General features: G+C 42.6%; 1 protein-coding gene across 1 annotated transcript in view; it reads left to right on the top strand.

Moving 5' to 3' along the window:
• The first annotated feature begins 434 nt into the window (after window positions 1-434).
• Window positions 435-23900, top strand: part of INPP5K (inositol polyphosphate-5-phosphatase K) — a 30381-nt gene continuing 6915 nt past the window's right edge. The window contains exons 1-9 of the mRNA XM_065418116.1: window positions 435-501; window positions 6918-7025; window positions 7894-8002; window positions 9995-10111; window positions 10501-10676; window positions 13889-14000; window positions 14657-14766; window positions 20540-20732; window positions 23760-23897. Coding sequence (XP_065274188.1) covers window positions 446-501; window positions 6918-7025; window positions 7894-8002; window positions 9995-10111; window positions 10501-10676; window positions 13889-14000; window positions 14657-14766; window positions 20540-20732; window positions 23760-23897 — 1119 coding nt within the window. The 5' untranslated portion in view covers window positions 435-445. The remainder of the gene's footprint in view (window positions 502-6917; window positions 7026-7893; window positions 8003-9994; window positions 10112-10500; window positions 10677-13888; window positions 14001-14656; window positions 14767-20539; window positions 20733-23759; window positions 23898-23900) is intronic.

Raw genomic sequence — 23900 nt, 5'->3', positions numbered from 1 at the left:
ATGACCCTCACTCCCTCCCCCATGTACTTGTGTGTGGCCTGGGGATGACCCCCCATCTCCCCTGCATGCAAGTGGCTTGGGGACAACTGTTCCCCTGGGTGCATATATACCTTGGGGAGAGGGATACCCTCTGGGGGGGGGGACTCAGGGACACCCCCATGTAAATAAATACATATATTTGGGTTTTCAGGGGGATGCAGTACCTCAGGGGCTCCTGTCTGGTTTATTGATGGGGGTAGGGGCCCAGGGATACACCTCTTCTCTGGTATATGTATGTGGAAGGAAGGGGACCCAGCTCCCTTTTTTTCCCCCTTTTTTTTTTTTGTGAGAGAGCACCCTGGGATCCCACTGGGCTGTTGGTTCCTGGCACTCAGTCAGCCTGCTGACATACCCATTTCCTGACAAGAGCTCCTACTTTCCCAGCAGGTCTTTGGGAAGGGCGAGGATGGAACCCAGGGGCCTGGCCCAGCCTATTGATTTAGAGATCATGAAGAATCTCAGGTAAGCGAGTTTTGGATTGAGCTCCAGAACTTGGGGGTTTTAACAAAGTGGGAATTTTTTTGTCATATTTTTGTGAAGTCTGTGTGTGCCTGAGTTTCTCCCCTACTTTGCATTTCTTCCCAGTTGTGGGGAGGGGGGAGAGAGAGAGTTGTTTGCTCTCTGGGTAGACTAAGCCGGGGTTGCCAGTACAAAATTAGGTCAGGATAACTACATTGCTCAGGGGTGTGAAAAATCCACATCCCCATGAGCAGTGCAGTCAAACCGACCGAACCCCCAGTGTACAAAGCTCTCGATTAATGGGAGAATTCTCCAGTTGACTTAGCTACCACCTCTTGGGAGATGGATTACCTGCGCCACTGGAAACCTCTCCAGTTGGCATTGGTAGTGTCTACATTGAAGCGCTACAGTGGCCCAGCTGCTGTGGTTTAAGTTTAGGCATACCCTGAGGAAGGAAGTCTGAGAGAACCAGAGCCTGAAAATGGAGTTCACTACAGCTTGACTGGTGAATTGTAGCTTGACTAGACTGGACTGTGCTATAACTTTTATTTATTTGTACTAACCTAAGGACTTTGAATGCTGTGTTCTGTTTGGGTTGTGACTGCAAATACTGGCTGGGTTGCATTAGTCTCAGAAGAATATACAAGTCTCTACCAGGAGTCTGTCTTGGTTAGATTTGCTGAGCAGAGCTCACAGTGTAAAGCAGGAATGCTGGAACCCAGTAGTTCAATCTAGGATGTGGTGAGTCTTTGTGGCCTACCTTGAAGGAAGAGTGAGACCACTTGGGGGTTTGGCACCCTAAAGGGGCTCCTCCAAGAGACTGTTTAAAAACTGTGGATCTGTGACAGGGGTCATCTTCATTCTTTCACCCATTATCTTCATCTGTCTTCATGCACTTTGTTGAGCCAGCTCTTCCAGGGTTCAGGGGCTGGTATATGTTTGTGTTCTGAAGACCTCCCACATTCATACTAGTTGCTGCTTCACTGCAGAAAACTGCTTAATTTTATGCAGCAGCTGCAATATTAGTGGCTATTACTAATGGAGCTTAGTGGTTTGTGTCAGCAGTGAAAATTAACCTTACAGCTGTAGTAATATATGGACCTGCCATTCCCCTTCTTAGAGAAGAGATTAGAAGATCTCATGACCTGCTGAAATCCATGATTAGATCTTTTTTTAAAAAAATAAAAGCCCTTGAAAGTTTATATAATGGCTTGTAATTACTGAAGCATGTGATGACTGTCCCAGCTCATTAGCAAGGAGTTATACTAATTACCAACTTTGCATAGTCACATGGAGTAAAGAAGAAAAGCTGGTTTTCTACTTTTTAAACTTTTGGAACTTGAGTAATTTCAGACAGGAGACCTGAACATTGTTTGACTATTTAACAGGATTCTTTTTTTCTAATTAAAAAAGACCCACTTCTTAGTTTTTAATGTAAAGAGTGAAATCTGCTGTACTTGTTTAGATTCAGAACAACATACCAGAAACCAAAATTCTTCCCTTCACTGGCAAATACAAAGGGAAAGAGTTAAATGAGTCTCTGACTTTATTTTTGCTACAGGCCAGTGCTTTTAACATAATGGCTTCTGGGGGGATGAATTGTAATGTCACAAGCACTGGACTGTGGACTTGACAGTGAATGGAGAAAGCTTCTGTTTACAAACCACTATGGGTAATTGTCAGTAATAGACAAAGAAATACAGAAAATGGGTGTAAAACTTAAATTGAGATTTGACTAAGATATTAAGCCCTTTGTAAAGTTTCCCAGATATGTTCTCTTCCCTCTGAACCAAGCAACTGAGGCATTTTAAGGACGTGTAGGATTTCCATTTGCCAGTCTTTTCAGGAGAAAAGCTAGGGCACCAATGACTGCTTATGTGATCTTAGAGTAAACCCCCTATTAATATATGTTAAATAATTGTTTTTTAAAAAACCCTCACAATTTGATTTCTGTAGACATATTAAGGGGAAATAAAGGAAATTGTAGTTACTGGAAATAAATCAAATGAAGATAAGGCATCATAGGTTGTGGGAAAGTTTTGCCAGAGTGCTCTGTTTGTCTAGAGCTATGAGGAAGGCACTATAGCAATAAATATTTCTAACTCAGTTTCTCTGCTGTCAGGTAGTTAACAAGAATTTATAGGACTGGGTGCTCTCTTCAAAAAAGCAGCATTGTTCAGTCTTGGAAGTTCATATAGATTCATAGGTTTTCTTTTTTTTTTAAGGCTAGAAAGGACCATTGTGATCATCTACTCCAGTGGTTTTCAAGCTTTTTTCATTTGCAGATCCCTAAAAATTTTTGAATGGAGATGTGGATCCCTTTGAAAATCTTAGACATAGTCTGTGGATCCCAGGTTAAAAACCACTGGTCTAGTCTGACCTCCTGCATAACCCTGGCCAGAGAACTTCCCTGTATTAATTCCTGTTTCAAATCTAACAGCTGTGTTTGAATTAGCGCAGATCTTTTAGAAAAAGAATCCAATCTTGATTTAAAACTTACCAGTGATGGAGAATCCACCATAGCCCTTGGTAAGTTGTTCCAATGATTAGATACCCTCACTGTTAAAAATTTGCACCTTATTTCTAGTCTGAATTTGTCTTCATCTTCCAGGTATTGAGTCTTGTTATACCTTTATTTGCTAGATTGAAGAGCCCTCTATTATCAAATTTCTGTTCCCAGTGTAGGTACTGATAGACTGTGATCAAGTCACTTCTTCTCCTTCTCTTTGACAAACTAAGATATAACTCATTGAATTTGTTGCTATAAGGCATGTTTTCCAAACCTTTAATGGTGCTTGTGGCTCTTCTCTGGACCCTCTTCAATTTTTCATCATCCTTGTGGACATCAGAACCAGTGTCAAATACAGAGGTAATATAACCTCCCTACTCTACTCAATAGTCCCCTGTTTATACATCCAACAATTGTATTAGCCTTTTGCTACGGCGTTGCCCTGAAAGCTCATGTTTAGCTGATTGTCCACTATGACCCCTCAAGTCTTTTTCGCAGTCACTGCTTCTCAGGATAGAGATCCCGCATCCTGTAAGTATGGCCTACATTCTTCATTCTAGATAAATAACCTTACATTTGGCAATATTAAAATGTACATTGTTTGCTTTCATGTAGTTTGCCAAGTGATGCAGATCACTCTTATATCAGTGACCTATTCTCTTCATTATGACCACTTCATGTCATCTGCAGACATTATCAGAAATTATTTTGCTTTTTTCCAAGTCATTAATAAAGATGTTAACTAGGGCCAAGGACCAGTCCCTGCAAGACTCCACTAGAAATACACCAGCTGCTTGATGATTCCCCTTTCATAATTGTCAGTTATCTAGTTTTTAATCAATTTAATGTGTGCCATGTTGATTTTGTATCGTTCTAGTTTATTAATCAAGATATTGTTCAGTCCCAAGTAAATGCATTACAGAAGTCTAAATATATTACAGCAACTTTATTACCTTTATAAACCAAACTTGTATCTCATCAAAAAATGATACCAAGTAGTTTGCCTAGACTTATTTTCCATAAACCAGGTTGATTGACATTAATTATATTACCCTTCTTTAATTCTTTATTAACCAAGTCTCATATCATCCATTCAATTTTTTTGCGTGTGATTGATGTCAATTTGATAGCCCTATATTTCTGAGATCCTCCTATTTACCCTTTTAAAATATTGGCACAACATTAGCTTTCTTCCAGTCTTCTGGAACTTATCGTAAATCAGTATTATGCAGAAAGCATGCTTGGGAAGGGCTCATTTCTGGGGAATCCCCTGTCCCGTGATCCAAATGTCTAGAATAGGATTCTCCTGGCTTGAACAGTGTTCTGACATGTCACTAAGTGCTTGGATCACTATGATGATAAGATGGAGAAAAACAGAGTACCTTGAGTAGCTTCTTTATTTTGCAAGAGAATTTACTTGTGATGTCAGTCAGGTGAAGATCTTATCATACCTACTCACTGTGATTGTTGAGGATCAGTTAATATTGTTAGAGAGTTATAAAGTGCTAAGCGTTTATAGAGAATTATACCCAGTCCATTGGGATTGCCTAATGCCCTGTGGTGTTATGCCTTTTTCATTCTGTTTCTACAGCTATATATTCACTACTCTGAAATTTGTCCTACAGCTATAGCTCACAAGAACGCTTAATCCTCGAATTGTTTGAATTGGTTTTACCTCAAATTTTCTCATTTTTTGGTGTGGATCCTCAGGCTGTCAGCCCCTTTCTTCTCTTGTCTAGCGACATCATGGAATTAAATTTTCCTCAATATTTGCTGATATTTCCCCCCTTTGTATTCAATAGTTTTTTGGCTCTGTATCTTCACTGCCATCTGGCTTTCCTTCTGAATGCTAATTTGAGAGTTTTCTCAGGTAATCCATCTCTTCCATAGTAGAGGGTGAACTGTAGTATATATGAAAGGCTCATCACTTACTGCGGTATCAGCTTATTCTACTATAGCTTCTGGCTAACTTCAGTATAACATTTCAAAGGGAAACTTTCATTGAGGAAAGATATTCCAGTGGTTAGGGCACTACCCTAAGAGTGAGGAGATACAGGTTCGATTCCTTGCTTTTTCCGAAGACTTCCTGTGTGACAGTCTTTCTGTGCTCCAGTTGCAAAATGGGAATAATAATACAGTAGAATCTCAGAATTATGAACACCAGAGTTATGAACTGACCAGTCAACCACACACCTCATTTGGAACCAGAAGTACGCAATCAGGTAGCAGCAGAGACCAAAGAAAAAAAGAGAGGCAAATACAATACAGTACTAAACTACTTTAAAATCAATAAAGGGAAAGCAGCATTTTTCTAGTGCATAGTAAACTTTCAAAGCTGTATTAAATCAATGTTCAGTTGTAAATTTTTGAAAGAACAACCATAACATTTTGTTCAGAGTTATGAACATTTCAGAGTTATGAACAACAAGGGGCGGCTCTATGTTTTTTGCCGCCCCAAGCACGGCAGTCAGGCGGCATGTCTGCAGGCGGTCTGCGGTCACGCGGATTCGGCAGCGTTTCTGCGGGTGATCTGCCGGTCCCGCGGCTTCGGTGTACCCGCCGCCGAATTACCGCCGAAACCACGGGACCGGCGGACCTCACGCAGGCATGCCACCAAAGGCAGCCTGACTGCCGCCCTCACACCGACCGGCAGGCCGCCCCCCACGGCTTGCCGCCCCAGGCACGCGCTTGCTGCACTGGTGTCTGGAGCCGCCCCTGTGAACAACCTTCATTCCTGAGGTGTTCATAACTCTGAGGTTCTACTGTACTGCCTTACATCACAGAGATGTTGTGAGGATAATTACATTAAAGATTGTAAGTTATTCAGGTACTTTTGTAATGGATACTGTATAAGAACCTAAGGTAGGTGGATATTAGCAGCTTAGTATTTTAAAGACCACCTGCAATATAATAATATTGAAAAATCCTTTCTCAGAAAACTGTGTACAGTATTAGATACTGTTTGCAAAGTTAGGTGGCAGGTCTGTGCTTTTGGAACCCCTCATCAGAAGTTCTAGGATCCTTGTGGCTTTTTATGCTGTACTCAGATAGAATTGAGTAGTGCACACGCCTGGAAGTTGGAGATTACATTTCTTCTAGCTGCTGATAGAAACATGTGATTCAAATCACATCAGCAATAAATTCTCTTAAACCTCAAGCTCTTAACAGAGTTAAATCTGTTAGGAAGAAATGGTTTAGTATGTGAGATGGGGCAAGACTCATCAGCTTTTGTCAGAAGCAGTAGAGTGTGACTGATCTTAATGCTGTATTTCTTTCAGCTTTATTGAAAGAATGCACCTGTACGTTTTTGCTAGGAATAATGCTGAATTTCACATGAGTTAAAACTTGAGCTGAAGAACCCTGTGAGTGTGCCACTGAGGGCTTTCCTGTACTCAGGATTTGAAGGGTAATGTGGCTGGCACTTTGGAGTATAGTTGTGCTGCTCTTTTGCCCAGATGGCGTCCTTGAATAGTGAAGATGCGCTTCAGGATTCATCATCCCTCTCCCTGTTTGATTTAGAAAGCCTGCACCCCTTCCGCAGCCGCTCTGCAAGTTTCAGCAGTACAGGGTCCAGTGGTCGCTTACAGCTCCGACAACGAGTGGCACAACTCATGGCTTGTGTGGAGGACATCAGCTCAGATGATGAGATTCATGAGGAAGTCTCTCGCACGCTAGATGAGGCTTTCCTGATTTGGGGGAAAAAGCTGAAAGACAAGTGTCAAGAGTTCAGGTTTCATTCTCTGATTGGCGAGTTGTTACATTTTTGTGTAGCTAGTAAATAGCTTTTATGATACATTTCAATTTGTCATTATTTGTAAATCTTGTTTTTTCCCCCCATATATGGGAGGTTTGCAGTGGAAAAGTGCTCACCTGTTTAGACTTAAATTTTGTCTTATTTTTTTATATGTAGACTACACTTGGTAACCTGGAATGTGGGCACAGCTTCTCCTCCTCCTGATGTCACTAGCTTACTTCAGCTCAGTTCACAGGGACCGAGTATGGATATGTATGTTATTGGGTAGGTATGTGATAAAGGACGCCATGGTCAGTTCTCTGCACGTTTACTGCCAAAATTTTGTTTTTCAATAACTTCCCAATTCTTTTGAACAGCCATAATTACTGTGATGGTTGTGAAAGGTGAAGTGTTGGATCATAGTATCACTATGCAGATGTCTAAAGGCTGGGGGCTAGTGACTGTGAATAGAAATTAGGAGCATATTGTGATGAACTGTCTGCTTGTTTCCCCAACTCGCATCTTGCATCTTTTTATGTAGCAGAACTACAGGCCTTATGTGCCTTGATACAAGCTCACTTACTCAAACATCTACAAGTTTTAAAAATTCTTACTTCACTGGCAGTTGTTGACAACACTTTACAGTGCAGAGTTTTTAAAGAAATCAAGGGGAGCCAAGTGTTTGAGCAGAATCTTCCTTGCCTACTGTGTCAGTCAAGGTGTTTCTGTCCTTGCATCAGTCACCCCATGGCAGTGCCAGTGGGGTTCTGATCTGTCAGATCACCCTGTAGTCAACCCACACCCTTCTCTTTCCTTCAGCTAAATTGCAGCAACACCTTGTAATGGTATCGTTTATCACTTCACCTTCTGTCACCCTGCATTTGTCATGAATTTTGACATTGAGCATAGGTCAGGGCTCTGGTTAAGACCCTGTAACTTTCCTGTTTTGAAAGTTAGCACCACAGATAGATTACACTGCCTGTTGTATCTTGCATGGGTAAGAATAAGAAACATTATAACTGCTTTTAGGAAAGTCTCTTAGGATGTCATGGTGTTAGTCTTACCTGTTTGTGCTCCTAAAACTTATGAGGACTCTGTCAAAAGTATGGATTAGATTGAGCCCAGGATATATGAGTAACCCTGTTGTATTCAGTTTACAGGAGGTGAACTCCAAGATCATAAATTTCCTTTCTGACTTGGCATTTGATGATCCGTGGAGCATTTTCTTCATGACCGTATTCTCTCCTTTGGGTTATATCAAGGTAACTTCTCAATTCTATAAATGGTTAACACCCTCCATTCATTATTTTTCTTTCCAAACTCTGATTACTGTGGGTAACAGGGACACACCTTGGCAACTGGTACTGAGTATTTTTGTACAGATGCTGATAGTTATCTTATACGCAAGTCTTTCCGTTAGACTTGTAACCTGCTGGCTTGTTGGCACAGGACTTTTTGAAGTAAATGGAATCTCAACACATATTAAAGTAGAAACAGTGCCTTATTTGCCTCGTGGGCATCATAGCTTTAGTAACATTCAGTAAACTAAATCTTCCTTGCAGGAGGAAGGGTATTTGCACTGCTCATATCAGTTCTGCAGATGCCTAGCATTACATACCCGTTGGTTAGAGGTTGAGCTTTTTAAATAGCATTTGTAACCATCCTGCAATGCTGGGATGCAGGGGCAGTTGGCAAAACTTATTCTTGACTAAAAACTCCAGCTGTGTATGGCCTCAGATTTTGAGTGAAATGACATGATTTGTTCCTTCTAAGCATGAGTATTGTTACAGATAGTAGCTGTAGGCTAGTGAGGCAGAAAAAGATTAATATTTGGCCTTTAATTGTATGAAAAATATGACAGTTTTCAGTATTCTGAGGTCAGGCTATGCCTATACTAGGGGCTTCTGCAAGTATAGCTGTATTAGTCAGGTATGAAGGTGTCTGATCCCTGACCAATATAGCTGTGCTAGTAGAAAAACCTAGTGCAGGGACAGTTATTTCAGCAAAACTGCTTTTGCTGGTATAGCTTGTTTTGCTTGAGGGAATGGTTTTAAGTGCAGCTTTGCTGGTGAAAGCTGTGTCCACACTTAGGGTATGTCTACACTGCCCATGTTACAGCATGGCCGCGACAGCGCTGCTGCAGCAGCTCTGTGACGTGGGCAGTGTAGACACATTTTATCGCCGGGGGAGAGCTCTCCCGGTGATTTAAAAACAAACAAACCCCACCCCGAATGAGGGGTGGTAGCTTTATTGACGGGAGTGTGGCTCCTGGCGATAAAGCGCTGTCTATACTGGTGCTTTTCAGCGCTAAAACTTTTGTCGCTCAGGGGTGTGTTTTTTCACACCCCTGAATGACTAAGGTTTTATTGCTGAAAGTGGCAGTGTAGCCCCAGCTTTAGGAATGCTTTGCAAATATTGTGTTTCTGTATTATGACAGCACTTCTAATAGACATAGCTCCAGTTTCACACTTGGAAATGGTGTGAAAAGTGGAAACATTGGGGGGTCAGGATGCAGGGATTAGATATTCACAGAGTTTAGTAACATGAAACACTTGACGTGGACTCAAGAAAAATACCAGCTCAAGAAAAAAGATTTTGTCCTTTAGAGTTGTCTGTTTGAATCTCTAAATTGTGAACTCTTTGGAATGAAGATTTCAAAAGTGACTAGTGATACTGGGTGTGTCAATTCTTGGTGTCCATCTTGAGACGCACTTACGGGCCCTGCCTTTTAGAAAGTGCTGAGCACCCAACCTTTAAAGGTCCACATGAACTATTTCTCTGCTGATTATTTCAGCAGAAATATCTAGTTAAATGTTCACACCTTCTTAGGTGCCAAAAGCTCCAACCCTCAGTTGTCCAAACCTCCAGTTTCCCTCTGATGCGTTCTACAATACAATTAGGCATTTTCAGCACAAAATTCTACAATACATTTGAAAATTAAAATTTTAGGGACAGCATTGTATTTACTTTCAATTTAAGTAACAAGGAATACTGTACTGATCAGTTTAATATTTAATTCAACAAAAGAACTCCCTTTTTAATTTGAGATTATTTTAGAATTTCCAGTCAATGGCACTTTCAGAAGCTCTTCAGTACGTGCTTTACCATAAACATTAGGTCAAACTTGCTGTAGGGAATATGCGACCTTGGGTGTAGCATTCTCCAACTAAAGGCCCGGGGAGCAGACTCCAGTATTTGTGGTATCCCAAGTACTCCATATAACCTGACTGTGACCTTTTTCTCATCTTTTGCAGCTCTCATCTGTTCGAATGCAGGGACTCCTTCTGCTGGTCTTTGTGAAGCATGCTCATATCCCCTTCATACGGGACATTCACACTCACTACACGCGCACAGGCCTTTATGGATATTGGGTAAAGGATATCTGAGAGCTGATGGCATGGGTTACTGTGTGACTACATGATGTGGATTTCTTGGGGAGCTTTTGGGGTTTTTTGGCAATAAATGTACTAGAGAGTTTTATAGATTCTTTCTCTTCCCCCCCCACCCCCCCAAGGTCAGAAGGGATAGTTATGATCACATAGTATGACCTCCTGCATAACACAGGCCACAGAATTTCACCAGTTTATTGGCTGAGAGATTTCTGAATGATGGCTATTGAATATTGCTTTTGTAAATTTAAAACAAAACCAAAATATTTATTCCTTAATAGCACTGTTTGAAATTACATATGTTGTAGCAATGGATAAATTTGCAGCTGTTGACCATAACTTCAAAGAGCGCTGTTATTTTTCCACTTGAGGGGAACAAAGGAGGAGTCACCATTCGCATGTCCCTCTATGGTCATATGATCTGCTTCATGAATTGCCATTTGCCTGCTCACATTGAGAATGCTGAGCAACGACTGGATGACTTTGAGAAAATTCTGGAAATGCAGCAGTTTGAAGATGAGAATGTGCCAAATATTCTAGATCATGAGTGAGTGTTACACCCAAGTTCTAGAACCATTTTATTTCTGCCCCATTTCTGAGATAATAGTGTCTGTCATAGGTTCATTTCACAACATTCTCTTAAGTAGAGATTTGTCTGAGGACTTCTTCCACATGTCACACTTTTACTTTAAATGTCTCTTCAGTGGATGTGTTCCTTGAATTCAAACTGAAAGAGCTGGAAGAGATCTGGAGGTCTGAGGCTTGTAGTGCAGGATTGTACTCTGCTAATTTCAAGTAGTATATAGTTAGCTAGTCTGAGTAATGTAGTTTTCTAGTGGTTGGAGGCCTTTAGAAGATAAAACCCATATATGCTGAGATTCTCCTTTCTCTCTGTGAGTAGAGTTTTTTTTCTATTTTGCTGCATTTTTGCAATTTTATCTACCTAAATGGATTTGTTAGAACATCTACTGATGGAGCCTCCATCCACCAGTTCTTGGCAAGTTATTTTATTACTTAATTGCCCTGAGTGTTGTACTGTCTCTCAGATTTCAAACCTAAATATTCCACTATCTGTTTCAGGCCACTAGTCTGGTTTTTATTTTTTTAATTTTACAGGAATTACTTAAAATGGTTTAAAGAATAAAAGTAATTCATTCATTCAAGGGGGGGTGTGAATCCTCCCTCCTCCCCAGCCCCACCATGAATGGAATGGTGTTAACTGACCACTTCAACTTGAATAGTTCCTTGAAATATGTTAACTGCTTATGCTAAACAGTCTTTCACATTGTGTTTAAGAGCATGGCTACACTGGAAACTTCAAAGTGCTGTCGCGGGAACGCTCCCGTGGCAGCGCTTTGAAGTGCGAGTGTGCCAGGAGAGAACTCTCCCAGCGCTCTTGGTAATCCACCTCCATGAGTACCCATGAAAGACAAAAGTTTTGTCAACAACTTCGCAGTGTAGACAAGCCCCGAGTACATTTCCCAGACCTAAAGAAGAAACTCTGTGTAAGCTCAAAAGCTTGTCTCTCACCAACAGAAGTTGGTCCAGTAAAAGATACTACCTCGGCCACCTTGTCTTTCTAATATCTGGGACCAAAATGGCTACAACAACACTGCATATAGGAAAATATTTTGTAATTTAAAAAAAAAAATTATCTGTAGTGCAGTGCACCAAAATATAAGTATTTCAGACATTTTGTATCTCTCCTTCTCCCTGACTCTGGGGACTGACTCATAGATTCATAGAATATCAGGGTTGGAAGAGACCTCAGGAGGTCATCTAGTCCAACCCCCTGCTCAAAGCAGGACCAATCCCCAGACAGATTTTTGCCCCAAATCCCTAAATGGCCCCCTCAAGGATTGAACTCCCAACCCTGGGTTTAGCAGGCCAATGCTCAAACCACTGAGCTATCCCTCCCCCCACTGAAGTGCCCCAACTCTATGTTAAAAAAACCTAAGAAATTAGCTGTCATTCAACAAAGCATTAGGACACTTCCTAGCAGGGCAAAACCTTAAATATGGAATTCAGAAGTGAAAAGAAAAGGCTCATTTCCGTGCTTCTTTTGTATTGTGTTCAACATTGTCGATAACCTACTCCATGAGGATTTCATTTCCCATCTCCAACAAATTAAAAAAAGCAATATGTACCCCAGGTTCATCAATCTTGCGCTATAGTACAAAACCTTAACAGTGTCTGAAGATGTTTTGGTATCAACAGATTGATACCGCTTATTATCACATATACCAGACATTTGGAAGTTACTCTGTTGTTGAAGGTGCCATTAAACTTGCAGTCTAGCACAAAAAGTTGATGAAACTGGAGTATTGGCATAGGTGGTGAGTGACCGACGGGCTTGGATAGGTTAGCCCCCGGCTAGCCTGCCGCTTCTGCCTGGGGCCCGCTGCCCTTCCCCTGCCGTAGCCCAGAGTGGCCCCTCCAGCTTTGGAGCGCCCGGCAAGTGGGCAGGCAGGCAGCTGAGTGTGCCCCATTCCCACCCTGGAGCGCTGGGTGAGCGGGCCGCACAGCCCCGAGCGCTGGGTGGACGGGCAGCGCGAGCACTGGCTCCAGCCGCCCAGGGTCCCTAGCTACAGGCCTGCCTCCACTAGCCTCAGCCTGGGGCAAGGGCGCCAGAGCCCTCCCAAAAGTGGGCGGGGGGGGGGGCAGGAGCCCCAGCCCGAGGTGGAGGCAAAGGCAGGCACTTGTCTGGAGCTCTGCCCGACCCAGCTCTGGCTGGGGGAGGTGGGCCTCGGAGCCACAGCCCAGCCATGGTAAGAGCTGGGCAGGAAGCTGTGGGGAGCTGCAGCTGACCCTCCGCCAGCCTGAGGGGGCTGAGAGCAACCCCTGGCCAGTGTTCTTGCCCCTGGGCTTCTTGCCTCCCCCCCTCCCCCCCCCCCCCCCCCCACCGCCGGGACAGGTGGGGGGTCTGCGGCTCCTCACAGCTTCCCACATGCGGCTCTTACCATGGCCGGGCTGCGGCTCTGAGGGCCCCCTCCTCTCTTCCCCCCCCTCCCCCCCCCCCGGCTGGGTCGGGGAGAGCTGCTGGTGTGGAGTTGTGGACCCTCTGCTTGCCTCGGGTGGACCTGGGGGACGGGGACTCGGCCTGGGGCTGCCCGGGCAGGTGGAGGGTCTGCCGCGGCTCCCCACAGCTGCCTGGGCTCCCCGGCTGGGCTCCACGCTGGTCTGGCTGGGGTGGAGAGGCGGGGGCGATGGCTCACTCTCTCTCCCAGTGCCACTGGCCTGGGGCTTGACCACATGAGAAAGAAGAGACATGGGCCCAGTGGGAAGCAGGAGGGGGCTGGGGGTGAAGTGTGGGTGGGGCCACGGAGGCAGTTTGGGTAGGCTGAGCTTTCCCCTGCCTTTGATACCCGCTGCCCATGAGTATTGCTACCTGTTGAAATTGAAAGTATAGGCCATGTGGAGTGCTGGAGTTTGTTGTGTAGTAGGCAGTGTTGAAAGTGGCAAGGAATGTAGGAAACTTTCCCCTTAATTTTGATTACCATCCCTTTAAAGTTTTGGACTGGTGGATTTGACATTCTGTAACCTTAACTGTCACTAAATGAAGATGTTGTTTGTGGTGTTTAGATTAGAAATATAGAAAAGTATCTAAGCAATGGAATAACGTATATTTTTCAACATTCTATTGTAATCTCTCCCTATAGTCATGATTCTCCCCTCCCCCCCCCCGCCCCCCCCAAGAAAAAAAGGGTTTATAGGAAACCATGAACACTTACTACCTTTTTTTTTTTTTTTTTTAAATAGCATTCTTTTCTGGTTTGGAGATCTAAACTTCCGGATAGCAGATTATGGAATACATTTTGTCCGAGAGTCAATAAGCAATAGCCGATACAATCTACTATGGGAAAAGGATCAGGTATGGTCCCTTTTTAATGTTCTGCTGGTTCTAGTGCTGACACATGCTAAAGAATAGCTTACATTGGTGCTTCTGCTCTCACATCTTCTGTCAAAGTTCTTACAGGGACTACAGGGTCCCTTGTTCAGAGAGGCCAATGTTAGAGTAGCTTTGAGTTCCCACTATTATTCCTAACTCATTCCTTACTGGGACTGGTATAGCTGTGAAGTCTTGCATTTCAGTCTTAAATATTACCTACTTAACTTATATATATTTGTTGCTCTGTTTCATTCTGACTCAGGTGCAGTGCTGACTGAAGATTTCAGTGAACTTTACTGCCTTGTAAATTGTCCTATTGTCTCTGTCTGTCTCCCTCTTTCCCCGCACCCCAAGAGGTCATTTAAAATATTAGTGGGCTGGCCTTAGCACATCTCCATTTCCAGAATAACTACTACAGTCTTTTTAGAAAGGTTAGTTTAAAGGCTCTAGCAGTTGCAAAGGAGCCCCTCTGCCTTTTCTTTGGAAGATGTGTTGCAGTGTGTAAAATTTTGAATCCTTTTTAGAAGATGCTTCCTCACCTCCTTCATGAATGATTCTTTAATCTCTGATTTTAAACATAATCTTTACAAGTTGCCCTTTATAACACATTGCTTATAACATTTGTTTTATTTCCGCAGTTAAATATGGCAAAGAAGAAGGAAGCTTTTCTCCAGGAATTTATAGAGGGTCCCTTGCAGTTTAAACCCACTTACAAGTTCGACCTTCACTCTGATGTGTATGACACGAGGTAAAAAGCACAATATATTGTTTCAGGCAGCGAACAGTCTGAGATAAGTCTTGTGCCTTAGTAAATATCAGTCTGATCAACTAAACAGGCCTAGATTTGTCCCAAATTGCTAGTTGACTATCATGGGCAGTGGGTGAACCCCAGGCTCGGGGAGGCCCCATTCCTTCTGCCAGAGGCCCCACCCCTCCTGCCGGAGTTCAGAGCGGCGACTTCCACGCAGGCACCTCCCTCCCCACCCTACCCCCAGCCAGCCCTGGGCTGCCTGAGCGCCCTAAGCCCCAGAGTGCCAGGTCGGTGTTGCGGCCCCAGCACTGGAGCACCAAGTGGGTGGACAGGTGGTGCGCCCCCTCCAGCCCCAGAGCACCGGGTGGGCGGCACCCCCCGCCCATCAGCCTCGGAGCACAGACCAGCCCCCATTAGCCCCAGACTGGGGCCCCAGCCATGGGGTTAAGAGCCCCCTGCAGCACAGTGCCAGGAAGCAGGAAGGGGTCTGGGGGTGGAGTGTGGGTGGGGCCATGCAAAGCTGTTTGTGGAGGCTCAGCCTTCCATGGTCTTCGATATCTGCTGCCCATGTTGACTATGAGGCTATTAGACCTATTAGTTTATCTGGTTCATTCAGTGGGCAATGCTGAATAAATGAACTCTTCTGACTGAAGAGAGCTGTGTTTCCATGTCACATGAGGGGAACGGGAGTGGCAACGTGGGCCTGAGCTTGCATTTGGAAGGGCTAGATCAGTGGTTCTCAAACTTTTGTACTGGTGACCCCTTTCACTTAGCAAGCCTCTGAGTGCGACCACCCTTACAAATTAAAAACTTTTTAATATATTTAACACCATTATAAATGCTGGATGCAAAGCGGGGTTTGGGGTGCAGGCTGACAGCTCGTGACACCCCATATAATAACCTCACAACCCCCTGAGGGGTCCCGACCCCTAGTTTGAGAACCTCTGGGCTAGATGGACAATGTAGGCACCAAATCTTTTTATTCAAAAGCATTGTCTTCAGGGGCCCAACTTTGTTCTTTAATAAAAGAATATCCTTTGGGTTGATACACTCATATTTTGAGCCCATTTTCTTACTACTTAAAACAAAAGGTGTTCAGCTTTTTTTTCTTATCTGAATGTGAAAACTAATTTTCATTACTTCATAAGAACATAACGAATTACTATCCTCATCCTGTCTCTTGGAATGGCTTATACCAGATACTTCAGAGGAAGATTCAAGAAACCTCAGAGCACAAAGCTATGAAATGCTTTCTCTGTGGGCAGGTTATCTTCCTAAACCCCATAATTTAGTGGCTGACTCTTGCTAAAACATGAATTTATATCCCATTTTAAAAAAAACAGACGTGCCTTATCTAATACAACTGTGGATGTTTCTATTATCCGTATAAGAACATAAGAATGGCACTACTGGGGCAGACCAAAGGTCCATCTAGCCCAGTATCCTGTCTTCCAACATTGGCCAGGGCCAGGTGCCCCAGAGGGAATGAACAGAACTGGTAATCATCAAGTGCTCCATCCCCTGTCGCTCATTCACAGCTCCTGGCTGACAGAGGCTAGGGACACCATTCCTGCCCCTCCTGACTTGATGGACATATCCTCCATGAATTTATCTAGTTCTTTTTTTAACCCTGTTATGGTCTTGGCCTTCACAATATCCTCTGGGCAAGGAGTTCCACAGGTTGACTGTACATTGTGTGAAGAAATACTTCCTTTTATTTGTTTTAAACCTGCTGCCTATTAATTTCATTTGGTGACCCCTAGTTCTTGTGTTTATGAGAAGTAGTAAACAACACTTCCTTGTCTACTTTCTTTACACCAGTCATGATTTTATAAATCTCTAATCCTTTCATGAAGCCCTCTTAAGATCTTGGCTTCAGTGGCATCCTGTGGCTGAGTTCCACAGGTTAATTATGTATGTTTTCCTTTTATCAGTTTTAAATTTTCTGCCTTTCAATTTAATTGGATGTCCCTTTGTTTTTTTATAATGAGAAGATAAATAGGACCTCCTGATATATCTTGTCTACACCATTCAGTCTATGTATTTCTGTCATGTCCTGTTGTCTTCGTCTCCTCTCTAAACTAAACAATCCCAATTTTTTTTACCCTCTCCATCAGAATTCTCTCCATACTTGTAATCATCTGTTGCCTTTCTCTGCCCCTCTTCTGTTTCTACTATACTTTGTGAGATAGTTATCAGAGCTCAATATGGCATTCATAGATACAATTTTTAAGTTCAGAAGAGAGTCACTATGATCATTTAATCTGACCTGCATATGACATGCCATAGAACTCCATCCAACTAGTAATTCCTGAATAGAGACACATAATTTATGGTTGAACTACAATATAACTTCTAGAAAGACATCAACTCTTGATTGAAAGACTTCAAGTTGATCACATCCCTTGGTGAGCTATTCTAATGGTTAATTACACACAGCTACACTTAAAATAAATTTACACATACTTTCCTGTTTGAATTTTTGTAGCATCAGCTTCTAGCCACTGGATCTTGTTATACCTTTGAGGGCATTACACTGATTTATGTAATGGCCTTGTAATATTTGTGGTATTTTTCTCACTCATTTTTTATACATGAAAACTCTTTTTTTCTGTTTGACTTTTGCCACACTATGATGCCCAAGTTTCCCCCCTGTCTTCTAGAACCCATTAAGGTGTATGAGTAGTTTATATTATTCCTTGAAATGTACATTACCTTGCATTTGTTAACATTAAATTTTATCTGCCTTTTTGTTGCCTGTTCATCTAGCTTTGTTAGATCTTTTTGTAGTTCATTACCCGTCTCTAGTTTTGACTAACCAAAATAATTGTCATCAGCATGTTTTGACACCACTGTTTACCCACTTTTCCAGATTAATATATCAAACACTGGACATAGCGGAGAACATTGGGACTTTCCACAGTTGAAAATCCTATTTTCCTTTTCTTAGCCAGTTTCTATCTTTGTAAGATTGTTCAGCATGCCAAAAAGTCTGATCACTTAACTTTGTTAAAGCCCAAACTAGGCCTATAAATTGTCATCAGAGACTAATGTTGCCTTGCAAAGTTCTGGGGCGAAACAAATGGCCTGATGTTTTTAATAAATTAATATATGATACTTCACATTTGCAGTCCATTATTTTCCTGGACTGCTGGGACACCACAGGGAAGTTTTCAGTTGCTTTAAATCAGTGGCACTCAACCTTTCCAGACTATTGTACCCCTTTCAGGAGTCTGATTTGTCTTGCATACCTCCATGTTTCATCTAACTTAAAATCTACTTGCTTACAAAATCAGACCTAAAAATTACAAAAGTGTGACAGCACACTGTTAACTGAAAAATTGCTTACTTTCTCATTTTTACCATATAATTATAAAATAAATCAATTGGAATATAATATTCTACTTACATTTCAGTGTATAGTATATAGAGTGGTATAAACAAGTCATTGTCTGTATGAAATTTTAGTTTGTGCTGCCTTCGCTAGTGCTTTTTATGTAGCCTGTTGTAAAACTAGGCAAATATCTAGATGAGTTGATGTACCCCCTGGAAGTCCTCTGCATACCCCCAGGGGTACACGTACCCCTGGTTGAGAACCACTGCTTTAAATCGTCCATAAAGGTATGTTTGAAACAGCTTTTTAAATAAAGATTGTAAAATATTTAATCTGTGAATTTAATTTGTTTCCAAATTGCTTTAATATTTACAAGATCTGTACGGCACATTGCAATGGAGAAATTAGCTCCTGACCATCAGGAGTCTTATACTTATCTTTATCTTTATTTTCAGGGGGCAGAAGACACTGTTTTGGTTTAAGTAAGAAGAAAACTCTCTGGCTTTCTTAGATTGTAGATATTGCAGAATCAAAACAAGGCTCAGATATTTTGATTTGATTCTTGTGAAATATTTGAAAATCAGACTTCTTCTGATTTTCTGCAGGAATTTCCTGAATCTAATTGAAAGTTGTAGCATCATCTTCTCTGCTGTAGCACTTCAAGAGAATCACTGAGACTAATCTTAATTTATTAGTCTGGACTGAAAGCACTAGGCTCTTTATCTGAGCACGAACAGATAGCAGTAGTGTAAGCCGCTGTAAAATTCAGTAACCAACAAATATAAGTAATTATGCAACTTGAGAAATCTTGACACAGTAATTAATGTGGCATTAGTTTGTTAAATATGAATATCATAAACTCTCTCTTTGTAACTCAAGTTACTTCACTTAAACACCTCTAACATGTGCATTCAGTTTCTGTTAATATTAATTGAGTTTTTTTGATTCACCTAAGGTCGGGGACAGGCAGACATTTTTGCATTCTGAGTATGTTCACAAAGGATGCTTTAAACCAGCCAACCACTATCTTTCAATGGATTGGTATATTTTATATTATTCTGGATAGTGGTGTATATGTTCTGAGCTTCCCTTCTCTATGTGGTTATTCCATATCATCAGATAAAGGAGACAGTGTATTAACTTTGTATTCAGGCTCTTCATTTTGGTATTGCCTTGCACAGCAGAGCAGATATACTGCAGCTTTTAAAGATTTCTGTCAGTTTGTATTATTACTGGAATACATGGGATTGGTTCCCTCATGTGTACAGTTACTTAATCACTTAAAATCCTTCCATTTTTCATTTAAGGTGAGTCAGACCTGCATGTAGGGAGGGGAAAGGGTGCTGAATTTTAATCTGAGCAGTATCTCTGGTTTATGGTAGTTTGTTTAAAGTTGTCAAACTGACAGTTTTCATTACGCATCATGCTCCTTTAACCCTTGTAATTCAATTCAATGCAATGCATTATAATTCCTCTTCCATAGGATATGATCTTTTCTCCATTTCACTGTAAAGTGATATAGCCATACAGAGGACTGTTGCTTTAAAGTCATCTTCCCATCACAGAGAGAATCCAGAAAGGCTCGTGTCTTCTCTTGTTGTTGATATATGGTATAAAAGGAAACTCCAAACCATAATGGTTGCAGTTTTGACATGACACATGGTTGCAGGCTATTTAGATGCAAGAATCTGCTGCCTGTAGACAAACTTTCCTCTACTAGATGTTATAAAGCATTTTATTAGGGAAAAGCTTGTGTACTAAGTATAGAAATTATGCTATCATTATAACACACTGGAGTAGCTTGCCAGAATCCATTGCTGTCTCTCTTCTACATAACAGGTGATAATAGTATGGAAAAGCTACTAGCTACATAATTAGCATCAGTGAAGATCTCCAGATGGCTATTAATACAAAATTATTCCTGTTCTTTTAAAAATATTGGAACCAAGAATATATAAAAAAATACTCGACGTGTGACACAACTCAGCAAAAGGCAGTAAGTGTCTGATGGGTGCTGTACCCTCCCCAAGGATGGCCATTGGCTTGAGGTCAGGACAGTTTCTGCATTAACTGTAGATTCTTGCATGTTCTTGGAGTGAGTTCTAGGAGAAAGCATCATTTCCTGTATGAAACTGACTGACTGACTAATCCAATCCCACACTCCTTCATTTTATTTCTTTCCAGTTAGAGGGACCCATGAAAGCTGATCTCTTACAGTGGAGTTCAATTGAAATAAAATAAACCATGGGTCTGGCTGTAGTGCGTGCTAGAGCAGAGTTGTAAAATGAAGTTGAGATGTGATTGCTTTGAATGTTGTAATAATTTTTGACAATTTTGGATCAACTTTGAATAGATGTTCTATAGTTGCATAACGTTGTAGCTTTTGGCCACTGTTTTTTCTTCTCCATTCACCCACTCTGCTTATACTCCTTGTAGTGGGAAGAAACGGAAGCCAGCATGGACAGATCGAATTCTTTGGAGGGTGAAGAATCTCTCCCAGCATCCATCAGAGGATGGAGATTTGTCTGAAGGAGAGCAGACAATCTCTGTGACCCTGAATAACTATATCAGTCACATGAGCTATGGCATCAGTGATCACAAACCTGTTACAGGAACCTTTGGGCTTCAGGTATTGTTCCATTTTTATAATTCTGGAGCCAATATCTCCCCATTAAGAAATGGTAATCTTAAAGGCAAAACTAAAATTAATCCTAATTTATGGAATTTAATTCTCTGAATCTTTTTATGTAAGTCATAAGCAGAAATATGACAAACACAACAAGATGAAGCCCTGCTGGTTGCAGTCACACAGACATTTTCTTATGGATTACAGAATTTGTTTGCATTGGCTTTTTTTACAAATGAGCAAAGGCTTCTTCATCCTCAGACTTTTAGGTTCATGACTCAGGTTGAGAATTTCTCTTCCTTAATGGCTTCCTCTTCCTGAGAGGCAAGTTGCACAGAGTGAGGTAGGTATTTCAGGGATTCTAGAACTTTTATTAAGCCTTTGCTCCTGCATATAATCATAGAAATGTAGAGCTGAGAAGGCCCTCAAGTGGTCATCTAGTCCATCACTCCACACTCAGGCAGGATTAAGTATACCTAGACCAACTCTGACAGGTGTTTGTCTATCCTGGTCTCAACAGTGATGGGGGTTCTACAACCTCTATAACAGGTAGCCTGTTTGAGTGCTTAACTATCCTTTTAGTTAGAAAGCTTTTCCTGATATCCAACCTAAATCTTCCTTGCTGCAAACTAAGCAAATTACTTCCTGTTTTGCCCTGATATGGAGAACGATGGATTACTGTCCTTTTTATAACAACTTTTTACATATTTGAAGGCTGTTATCATCCCTCCACCTCCTCCCCTCCAGCTGTCTCTTCTCTAGCCTAACATGCCCAATTCTTTCTCCCTTTCTTCACAGGTCATGTTTTCTAAACCTCTTATTTTTGTAGCTCTCCTCTGGACTCACTTCAGTTTGTTCACTTTTTTCTTAAAGGACACAGAATTCTAGCTGAGGCCTCCCCACTGCTGAATAGTGCTGAACAGTTATTTCTTGTTCTTACATATGACACTCCCATTAATACATCCCAGAATGACATTTTCCTTTTTCATATCAGCATCACACTATTGGCTCATATTCAATTTGTAGTCTGCTATAACCCCCAGATCCTTTTCTGCCATACTGCTGCATAGCCAGTTATTTCCCTTTTTCTGTATAAGTATGTTTAATTTTCCTTTCCTATGTGTAGTACTTGCACTCGTCTTTATTGAATTTCATCTTGTTGATTTCAGACCAATTCTCCAATTTATTAAAATAATTTTGAATTCTAATCCGGTCCTCCAGAGTGTTTTTGCAGCCTCTCTCACCCTCCCTGCCCCCCCCTCTCCCCCCCCCCCCCCCCCCAGCTTGGTCACATCTGCAGATTTTATAAGCACACGCTCACTCCATCATCTACATTGTAAATTAAAATACTGAACGGTGTTGGACCCAGGATAAATCTCTGCGGGACCCCACTTGATACACCTCTACCCTGATATAACGCGACCCAATATAACACGAATTCAAATATAACGTGGTAAAGCAGTGCTCCTGGGGGTGGGGCTGCGCACTCCGGCAGATCAAAGCAAGTTCGATATAACGCGGTTTCACCTATAACGCGGTAAGATTTTTTGGCTCCCAAGGACAGCATTATATCAGGGTAGAGGTGTATGTCCTTCCCATTTGACAGCAAACAATTGACGATTACTCTTTGAGAACAGTTTTTCATTTAGTTGTGAACCCACCTTATAGTAACTTTATTTAGACCATATTTGCGTAGTTTGCTTATGAGAATGTCATGTGAGACTATCAGAAACCTTACTGAAGTCCAGCTATATGATGTCTACTATCTCTCCCCCCACCCCCAATCCATCTGGTTACCCCATCAAATGTTCCCCTTCTCCTTATGCAACTAAGGGCCCACAACAGAAGTTGCTGAGAACTAAAGGTAAAATATTGGGGGCTAGTCTACACCAGCAGTTCTCAACTGGGGGGCTGCGAGCCAGTTTCAGGGGGTCCCATGGGAGGAGTTGGTGTGGGCATGAGCGGACATTGCCCCCCCCCTTCCAAAACTGCAGTGCCTTAACCAGAGTGGGACAGTCCCGGGGGAAGCTCAGCACCCCTCAAGGCCCCGCCCCCTGGCCAGGTTGCAGGTGGGAAGCTGAAGCCAGGCAGTGTGAGGCAGCTGCTGTTCTGGCTGGTGCCATGGAGCAGGCAGCCATGGTGCTCCCCCATCTCCTGCTGCTGCTGCCCAGGGCTGTGGCTGCTCCTCAGCTTCCAGCCCTCTTTGACTGCTTGCGCAGCCGGTAAGAGCTGCCTGAGAGGAGGGATCTAGCTCTGGGGCCTGGAGAGCCTTTGGGGAGCAGTGACTGCAGGGGGGGCCCTCCTGGCACACAACCTCTAGCTACCCCTCTCCTGGCACCGAGCCACCCCCCTGCCTTCACACAGCCTCTAGCTATCCCTCTCCCTGCTCCTTGAGCTACCCCCTCACTGCACACAGCTCCTAGCTACCCCCTGCCTGCACCCTGAGCAGTTTTCAAACTTTTTATGCTGATCCCCTCCCCCCACCTTTGAGTTATAATATTTGGTTGCGCCTCCCCAACCCAGACATGGCCCACTGAGGTGAGTTGGGAGTGGAGGTGGGGCTCCCTCCTCTGGCCCCACGGTGCAGAGCTGGCTCGAGCCCCACCAGGCCCTCCTCCCCCCACCCCCCCAGTAGAAGTCAAAATATGCCAGAGCCCACCCACCTTCCCCTCTGTTCCCTGGGCCTGGAGTTTTTATAGCATGTTGGAGGGGCCTCAGAAAGAAAAAGGTTGAGAACCCCTGGTCTGCACTACAGATGCTACAGTGGCACAGCTGTGCCAACGTAGACACTTCGTACACGGTTGGAAGGCTTTTTTTCCATTTCTGTAATTAATCCACCTCTCCAAGAGGTGGTAACTAAGTCGTCAGAAGAATTCTGCTGTCGACCTAGCTGAGGGGTCGGTCGACCTAACTAATTTTTCACACCCTTAAGGAACGTAACTAGGTAAATATCATTTTTCAGTGTAGACCAGGCCTAACTGATGGATATAAAGAGATGCATTATTTAAAACAGTCTTCCTTTTTGTCTAGATAAAGTCCCTTTTTTCCACTCCATTGGTCACTCTGAATCCTGAGGGTGAGTGGAATGCTGCACAGGATGTTCTAATCAGCTATTCCACGGTATCTGAATTTCCAAGCAGTACCTGGGACTGGATTGGGCTCTACCAGGTG

Source organism: Emys orbicularis, chromosome 17 (assembly GCF_028017835.1).
Source record: "Emys orbicularis isolate rEmyOrb1 chromosome 17, rEmyOrb1.hap1, whole genome shotgun sequence".
Taxonomy (NCBI): domain Eukaryota; kingdom Metazoa; phylum Chordata; order Testudines; family Emydidae; genus Emys; species Emys orbicularis.
This window is presented reverse-complemented; position numbering and strand designations above follow the sequence as displayed.